The following is a 9,428-nucleotide window of genomic DNA, read 5'->3' on the forward strand; positions in this document are numbered from 1 at the left end:
TACTAAATAAATATCCATTTGACGATATTTTTTCATGTTCCCATATAGTTAAAATTGACAATAAGATAGTAATGTTTCCACAAAAATCTTTATAGGTCATGGAACAATTGTAGTTTTTTCTCATTGACTATTAAGTTCATTTTGTACGTTTCTGGCTTGCTTGGTCATCTTTGACGTCCTGTGATGCCATGCGAAGTGAAGACTGCCTGCAATGCTGAAGGACTCTGAGCCCCTCCTTTCTTGAGGAATGACCCATCCTAGAATGGGTGCTCCATTTTTGGCGAGGACCATGTCAATCATTGACCATCGTATCCCACCTCCAGCCCCTAGCAGTGTTTGCCCAGATTAGGAATGAATGAACAGACTCATCCTGCCTCTTTAAGTGGGTGACAGAAAGGAGTCATGGATCATTTAGTGAAAGGGCAAAACGAGCAAGAGGTACTAATCTAAGTGAGAACAGAACCATTACTTGGTTGGAGGTTACCAAGAAGGCTCAGCTTCCCGAATCCCACACACCTCCACTGCCAAAGCTAATTCTGCCCAAAGTTGTGAGTGACTATTCTGCAAAGAGAATTTTGGTCCAGGATGTAGAGTATAAAATGAGAATTAACAGGTAGAACAAAAAAAACCCCAAACCAACCCACAAACAACTCAATGCTTTGAGGTTAATGTGTAACAGAAATTTGAGATGCGATTATAAATACGGAGGCAAGATTGGAGAAAGTTCGGCTGAAGGCAGGAGGTTAATTTCAAGTTTAATGGTGAAATAAGCTATGTGGGATAGATAATTGGCTATCTACTTATTTCGGTGACCCAGGATTTAATTCATTCCGTTATTTTGTGCCGCATTAACATTTGATAAAGACATGGATTTCCTATGTATAGGCTTTGAAATTAAAAAGTGAGTGGGGTAGGACAGAGAACAGGGAGATAATTAAAAAGTATCCAGCTTAGTGATGTTCAAGTTCTTATGAATAAAAATTCAGCTCAAAAGGTTAGATTCCGACTCTGATCTTTCAAAGCAGAGAAGCTATCTCTGCAATGTTAACTTTGAAGGAAGATTTGGGATGTTATGTAGAGAACGTTTTATCATAGTTTTTGGACCACCACAGGGGAAACCAGCGCTGGAATCCATGTAGCCAAACTGAAAACTAGTCTTACACACACACACACACACACACACACACACACACACACAGGCACACAGCTCCTCAAACACCTCCCACCTCTAAGCACCCTTCCACCCCCCAAAATGCGGAGACAAAATCAGGTTAGAGAGAAACAATGTAATATACGTATTTTGATCCCTATGAAGATTTCTAAATGTTTGGAAAAGATAAGGAATCACCTGAACAGAGCTGATTTGCTCATTTCCCAATTTAAAAATCAGTCAACACAGTTATGAATGGTAAACCAATCAAAGAGAGGGGACTTCTCCCATTGCCAAACCAAGAGTAATCCAGGAGAAATAGAGTGATATCCTGAGTAGCTCAGAAGTATCATTCAGAGAATAGCTGGCATTTAGAAATATATGAAAAAGGAACATAAATGAAGACTGTCTTTCTTAAGACGAATCATCACGGCAGATGAAATCCATAGCAAAAGGAATTGATCCATTGCAGTGTTGCTGTACTGGTCATTATTCCAATATTTGTTGTTCTTTCTTTTCTGGAAAATAATTTGTGATTAGACAGATTCCAGTTGGGCCTGGGGGTCTGTGTTAATTTCAGCGTCTGAGGGAATTACACTGGTTGCCGGATTTTACTAAAAGCCTAATCCTGTAGTCGTGGTTCACCTGAGAATTCCGTCTTTCCACGTCCGTCATACCCCTTCTGGCCAATCCACTCACATAAAATATGCTGGAATGGGGACTCAGCTAGAAGGGCAACTGCAGCCAGACCAACTCAGAGTCAAATGTTAAATTCACAAACCCAGACAATACTACTAACATCTATATCTATATGTATGAAGTTGAAAGATGATGCCCTAAATCGTTGACGAGGACTGTCCTTGGGGGTTCGGTTTATAGGAATTTTCACTTTCTTCGTTACTGACGTCTCCAATATTTACTTGATAACATTAAAGAATTGATTTTTAAAAGTGTGAAAACGGCATTGTGGTTGTGTTTAAAAGTCATCTGAAAGAAGTTCTTACTAAATGAATTGGTGTGTGAGAAGTACATACCGATTCGTTATATGATTGTGTCTACTTTTGTATATGTTTCAAAGTTTTAGAATAAAAGATTAATAGCGATACACTTGGAAAACCAGGCTGGGGACTAAATGTAAAGGACCGCGAGTACAGGGGCACCTGGGTGGCATGGTCAGTCATACAGCCAACTCTTGGTTTCGGCTCGGGTCATGATCTCGGGGTTCTCGGATGGAGCCCCACGATGGGCACTGTGCTCAGTGGGGAGCCTGCTTTTCTCTCCTTCTGCCTCTCCCCCCGCCCACGTGTGCTCTCCTCCTCTCTCTAAAATAAATCAGTCTTAAAAAAAAAAAAAAGGACCTCGAGTTACAAGGAAGTTTTATTCTCTAGTTCAGTGGTCTCCCAACTCGTGTGAATGCAGCCCTACCTGCGACAAGATTTTTGCATACACGCACCAGGCATATGCTTATTAATTGATTTATTTATTTAAAATGATGTACATATACCACCATACTATTATGCCATTATAAAACATACACAAACATAAAAAAGGCTAGATAAAAATAAACACAAGGATCATTCTAACATGTTCTTCCTACACTCTAGTGGACCTGGACCCCACTCAGGAGCCCCATGTGTAGTGAATGGGGGGGGAGGGGGTTTGAGGTTTTCGAAGCACTAAAGAGTTTGTAAGAAACAGAAACGTACCGGAGCACCCATAGGTAATGGGAGATGATCTGGAAAGACCCAGAGCTGCTTCACTGAGGCCTCTCAAAGAACTGGAATGGACTGAAAGCTGTTCTAACTGGATAGGATTTGAACAAGGATCACCACTTCCTTGTACGCTCCTTTTAGACACAATGCAACGCACATAATTCATCCTGCACATACAGGCAGGCGACAATATGCATATAAAGCAAACATCCCGCACACATTATCTTCGGCAATATATTTGACGTAATGACTATGATGAAATTATCTTAACATTAAGTATTTACTCTGCCGGGTAATGCAGTAAAACCTTCACACATGTGATTGTACTTAAAAGTCATGACAATCCTATGGAAAGAGATTTTCATTTTACTGTAAGGACATCGAGATTTAGAAAACATTGATTAACTTTCCCAAGATGAAAGGGATAGAAAATGGCAGAGTCCGAACGTAAATCAAGAAGTTTCTGACCCCAGGCCCCATGTCCTTAACGATTAAACCATATTGCCTCCATAGGGTATTAACAACAGTGTCCAAACCATAAGATAGTTGTGATGGTTAAATATATGTGATATGTTTCGCACATTGTCTGACATAGAACACACATCCTATTAATGTTAGCATTTTAGTACACAGAATATTTACCAAAAATTTCCACAGTAAACACCATTAATATTTATCAATATCAAACACCAATATTTATAATTATAAGAAAATAATGTATTATTTAAACATTATTTATAATAACACACACCTAAACTCCTTTTGTTTGCTACCATCTAGAAATATGTGTGACTTTTGCGATGGAGTCTCTATGGAACGACTGATGAGAAGCGATAGCAATATAGACTGTTTCGCCTCCTGCTCGGTAGGCTACAAAAATGAAGTATTTGCACCTGGCGTACTCCCGTCGTCCTTTAAGGAGCCATCGACACAGACCGGAGAAGGTGCAGCTTAAGCACTAAATGACCCATGAAGTACATATGTACATATCAGTTTGATTTGACAATTGCGGCTTGCATCCTTTTGCTTTGACCCAAAGATACATTTGTACACAGAGTACAGTTCTGAAAACTACTGTACACTCCATCGGTTTCACGTAAAGTGGTCAAATTTACCACGTGTTTGGTTTTTTTTCCCTCAGCTGTCCTATTTCTATCTACCAATCCAAATGAGAACTTCTAAATACTTAATCATGGCTTCTATATAAGACGAGCCATCTCTCCCTGGTTTTCTGGAACACCCGGATTTGAAACCGTCCCAATGTTAGGTTGGGATTCCAAATTTGGTTGGAAGCATTGGCCCCTGTAGAGGTGACGCACGAAGCTCTATGAGGAGAGCTGTGCCTCACAGGCTAGTGTCCGGTCCGCCTTACAGGACTGGATCTGCACTTACTTCGATGATCATTGAGTGTTGCTTTTTGTAATTTTGCAAATACTTCACTGAATGTTCTGTCACTCTTAATGGAATTCTAAGTTTCGCGGTTGAGTTGGGGTGGGGAGGAAGATGATGTCTTTGGTTTATATATTTTGACATTAAATCAAAGGAGATCTCTCTTTTCATCAAACAATTGAATCTTGATATTATTAATCCCTTTCATTTTATGTAATTAGATAATCTCTAACGCTAGGTATTACCTAGGAACCTGCCCATCATTACCTCTCTTCTTCTATTTGGGAACTATTTTAATTACAGAAACATCGTGAAGAGCATTTGTAGTGACACAATAGAATCCACCCCCACCCCATTTCTAGTCCGAATGGCAGAAGCCAAAGTTAAATTTTATGTCGGATTCTTGGAAGAAAGCATGAGATAACCGAACGCTATGAGGAAAAAATTAATTTATTAGATATATTCTCTATTAATTCATAATAGCTTCTTGGATTTTAAATGTCTTCTTTGCTAATTCCAATGCTTAAAAATCATAATTTCAAAACAGAAGTATTGTTTTATATACATTGTGATTTCTTTCTCTCTCTCTTTCTCTCTTTCTTTTTTAACTTCTAAGTATGAATGATATGGTCTCCAAGTATCCGCTTGGAGGGAGAGGGGATAGGATTCATTGTTTTGCTCTAACACGGTAGAACTTCAAACTTCACATCATATACCTGGAGTTTCAACTATATGAAAAATAGCCGAATGTCATCACTTTCTTGGATATTTCTTTTCCGTGTATATATATGTATAATATAAACAGAATACATCTGATTAGTACATTTCAACATTTCATCAGTGTGACTTTTATCTCCTATTTTATATAAAATAACAAAATATACAGAGAGAAGAAAGGAGACATCTGTTCATCGTACACATAAAGTAAATAAACGTTCATGTATGGCTTTGCAAAGGTAGATTATGATGTGACTTTTAGACTTTACTTATTTAAAAGCATCTTGAGAGAACGCGTTAGTGTGCTTACGAGGGCGGCCATGGTGGTTGAATGTCGCGCCGAGAGTCCAACATTAGGATCCCCACTGGTCTTTCCAGTGGCTGCCTCTGCAGCTTTCAGGAGACAAATGTAGTTTATGACCACTTCATTGATCTTTGCTACGATTTCCTGCCGCTGTGTTTCTGAGTTCACGACTTTAACTAACCGCATGCAAGCTTCCGTTAGGCAACAGAGCACTTGAAAGCTGGAAGTCATAGCTAGGAGCATCTCCTCTGGGCTTTTCTCGGCCATCGCCAGTTTCCTACAGGCACTTCCCAACTGTCTGGACTCGATGGACAACAGTTGCTTGTACTGCGAAAGCGTAAGGTCATATGCTTCAGGGCGTGACTCCTCTCTCTTCCCCTTTGTTGCCCTGACAAGGCAGAGCAGCTCATTGGCATCATTTTGGGCTGCGAGGAACCCATCGGGCATTGCATACGTGCTCTCTTTTAGGGCATTGATTCTTGCAATCCGGGCATCGAAGGCCAGGTTGCTATAGTCCGCATCGTCTGGGCCAGTCAGGTCTTCTACCCAGACCTTCAGCACTGACCCCCTGGTCAGCTCCCCTCCTTGCTTCTGAATCCCAACAGCCAGAGGTGGGCTGATTGGTTCTGGCATGGCTTGAGTCATCTGTGGTCGAAAGAGGCAAGAGACCTGGCGGGTGGCCTCTCCCTCTTCTTCATCCTCATCACCGTCTTCATCCTGCCCTCGATTCAGGAAACAGTAGCTGAAAGGTCCCCGGCATCTCCAATTGCTGCCTTCCAGCTTGCGCAAGGGTAATGTCCTATACAGCTTTGAATCTTTGTGGGCCGCCAGGGACCTTTTGTGAACTTTTCCCTCGGAGCTAAAGAACATCGAGCTTTGGGAAAAACTTTTGGTGAGCTTCTTCCCCAGGGGGAGTTCTGCTCGCCTTTCCGAACCGGCCTCCTGTGCTTCTGCGATACCTGGACACTTTAAGCTGACCGCACCCTTGCTTCTCTCTTGGAAGGTCTCCAAACCTACAGATCCCGAGAGGGTACTGCTGCTACGTCTCAGAGCCCTCTGGCTGGGGGGTGTTCCGAGGCTCCCCCCTCTTAGATCCAGTGGCCGCCAGTTCACAGCCTCTCCATATGCCAGATTTGCTTGGGAGAAATCATTAGGGTCTTGATTTGGAATTGGCACCTTTGATTCCGAGGGGATGTGTGATGGTAGCAGGATGGGATCAGCTTCAGGATGTTGAGACCAAGCTGAAGGCATGCCTCCTCGTCTCTCCTTCCCAGGCTCTGTCAAAGCTACACTAGGGGTAGCAGAGAAACAGAGAGAATCATTAAGCATCTCATGGGTGGTCATTTTCACTGAATCTCTACGTGCTTTTGTCATTTCCCGAGGAGGTACTCTAGAACGGCCACCATTTGGCAGGGTCACCCTTTTCAAAGACTGCCTCCTGAGATCTCATCAGATTTCCATTTCAAGACAGTTCGGGAAATACAGGGAATCTGTTATTTCTGAAACTACGCATTTCTTTGGAATTGGCTAGCAATCACGATCGTTTTCAGAGACCATGGCGTTTCACGACTTGCCTTGCCCCCAGTATTTATCTATCAGTGTTCAGACATGTAATTAGAAAAGACATGTAATTAGATCCTAGATCTCGACTATGCAAACATATTTATGACACTGAAGTTTCATTTCAAGGGAGTTAGGTTAATCCTGGCATCCGTTATCTTTTTTTTTTTAAGTGGTCTAATTTAATTAATGCAAAGTAAATAAGGTCAACTTTTCAAGAGGACCCCACAAGGTGTGCCTAGTACAGGGTTTGAAGCAGAGACCCTGGGCAAGTTGCCCAACTTTTCTCAAAAAAGTTGTCATGTGAATTTAAATAAAAAAAAAAAGTTGTCATGTGAAGAAAATACTTCCGCCTCACAGAATTTTTGTGAGAAGAGGGAAGTTAGGGGAAAGTTCTTTGTAAACCACGAAAGATTAAACAGCTTGCTTTAATTAGCGGTCAAGACGCTAGTGGAGTGATGAGTTAAGCAACATTCATCGACGGGTTTCCCAAGGCAGGTGATGCCAGCAGTGGGTTTCGTGAAAGGAGATCATCTTAAAACGGCAGGAGTGGAAGCGAACCAGGGCAAGCTCTCCCTACCATCTACTGACCTAGCACGGGAGAGACAGTGTTAATAAACTTTGATATTTGAGAGTAGGAAAGAACATCTGTTTTTGCCACGTGACGGCAGGCCGAGTGGATCGGTGAGAGGACTACGTGCCCACTGGGTGGCAGAATAGTGAAGATGGGCACAGAAGGTGGCTGTGTTCTTTCTACCTGTGCCTATATTTTATTCTTTTGGGGAAAATAAAGCAGCTCATTGTGCATACCCCCAGAGCCTTCCTGACACCGAGGTGTGCCAGATACTTTAGAACACGTCTCGAAGAGAGTCTTACAGAGTAGGGAGAGATGTTAAGTATTGCTGAAGGGCAAATGCTCTTCCCCAACCCCTTCGATCTCTCCCTGCTACCCAGCTCTATGGTCCTTCCTTGCCCCTCAATAATGAAATGGCACAAATAGAATGCGAGGTCTTGAGAAGGACAGCAAACTCTTGGGACTCTATATCATATTGTCTTGTAACCAAAAGTCCCGCTGAGCGCTGCTAAAAATCTACATTTAGAATTTAGGAAAAAAAAATTATTGCTCTACCACATTTTGGAAGCAAGTACGGATCCAGATTCTACAGAGCAAATGCCATTTCCACTATTGTTCCAGATCTAGAAACTTCAGTGTTCACTAAATCCTGGGGGGGATCAATGACTGATAGTTAACCTGGCCATAGTTCTGCAGCCTTTAAAAAAAATTCTAACTTTTGGGGCGCCTGGGTGGCACAGCGGTTAAGCGTCTGCCTTCGGCTCAGGGCGTGATCCCGGCGTTCTGGGATCGAGCCCCACATCGGGCTCCTTCGCTATGAGCCTGCTTCTTCCTCTCCCACTCCCCCTGCTTGTGTTCCCTCTCTCGCTGGCTGTCTCTGTCTCTGTCGAATAAATAAATAAAATCTTTAAAAAAAAAAAAAATTCTAACTTTTACTTTTCTTCCGGACTTTATATTTTTAGGTTTGTTGTGAACCTGGTGTACGTGCTTCTGGTGTGTAATGCAAAGCGCTAAATCCATCATTGCTGTACCTGTGGTTTCCTTAATCTTGGGGAGTCGATGACATCCATCTCTCAAAGTGCCAAACAGGGGTTCCGCGTTAATAGCTGTGTGCAGGGCGGGCACGTTCATCCGCGGACACATCCCCTCTGGCTGTGGGTGTAATTCCTTAAAGGTGGCTCCGTGGCTGGGCAGCCCAGCGGCTCTCTCCTCGGAAGGAACGTAACTCATGGCTTTCCCCGAAGTCTCAGGAATCAGGTGCTTCCCCAGGGCGGGGCAGAGCGGGGACTCCACGGGGGTGGCACAGGTGCTGCTGCTGCTGCCCGTGCCACAGCCCGCGTCCACAGATGAGCCTTGCGAGCTCTGTAGAGAAAAATGGCACTCGCTTTGTAAGGATGACATCCGCTTGGCCAAGTGGTAGTCACAAAGGCGGGCCACGCTCTCTTCTGGCTCGGGAAGCTTAGAAGGATGGTCACAGGTCGACGGGTCAGTATCCTCGGGGTTATCTAAGTCTTTGGCTGAAGATACACAGGTCACGTCAGTTAAGAAGTGGTCCCGTTGGCCAAGCGCTGAAACCTCACCGGCTTCTCCGTCAGGAGACCCTTCATCCTTCTCTTCCACCTCCCTCGTCCCCAGACCAGAAGCTCTCGGAAACGTTATCCCCGTTGCTGCTTCCAGTCCACTCTTCTCAGCCACCGCCCCCTCCGTGGCCACATACCATCTTTGGCTGTCCTTGCGAAAGGCAGTTCTTTCCAGGTTAAAAGTGCTTAGGTGTTGACCGTCCCTTGAAGACACGGTACCAAATTTACCTTTGGCTTCCTCCTCTGCCTCGGCTGTTTTGGCCCCGGGCTGTTTTTTCCCTGGCATGTTGGCGTTAGGGGGTGCCTTCCCCTCCCCATCGGCCAGCTTGCTTTTCCTCTTGCTGGTGCAGGAATATACCACCGACCCCATGTGCAGTTTGCTAAAATAGTCAGTGACCGACTTGGTCTCCATGGTCTCGGGCTCCATCTCCATGGGGTCTGG

At 43.6% G+C, this 9,428-nt stretch overlaps 2 protein-coding genes across 2 annotated transcripts in view; both read right to left on the bottom strand.

Moving 5' to 3' along the window:
* Positions 1–2,486: 2,486 nt before the first annotated feature.
* The window catches only part of FRMPD4 (FERM and PDZ domain containing 4), a 551,891-nt gene continuing 544,949 nt past the window's right edge, over positions 2,487–9,428 (bottom strand). The window contains exon 17 of the mRNA XM_040634527.1: positions 2,487–6,558. Within this exon, the coding sequence (XP_040490461.1) occupies positions 5,234–6,558 (1,325 nt within the window). The 3' untranslated portion in view covers positions 2,487–5,233. The remainder of the gene's footprint in view (positions 6,559–9,428) is intronic.
* LOC121103652 (FERM and PDZ domain-containing protein 4-like) lies at positions 6,483–9,384 on the bottom strand. Its single transcript, XM_040634513.1, has 2 exons — positions 8,438–9,384; positions 6,483–6,563 (listed from the first exon to the last, which is right to left on the bottom strand). Exons 1-2 carry the CDS (start codon positions 9,354–9,356, stop codon positions 6,559–6,561), a joined length of 924 nt encoding a protein of 307 aa, XP_040490447.1. The 5' UTR covers positions 9,357–9,384; the 3' UTR covers positions 6,483–6,558.

This window comes from Ursus maritimus, assembly GCF_017311325.1.
Source record: "Ursus maritimus isolate PB19 chromosome X unlocalized genomic scaffold, ASM1731132v1 scaffold_X1, whole genome shotgun sequence".
NCBI lineage: Eukaryota > Metazoa > Chordata > Mammalia > Carnivora > Ursidae > Ursus > Ursus maritimus.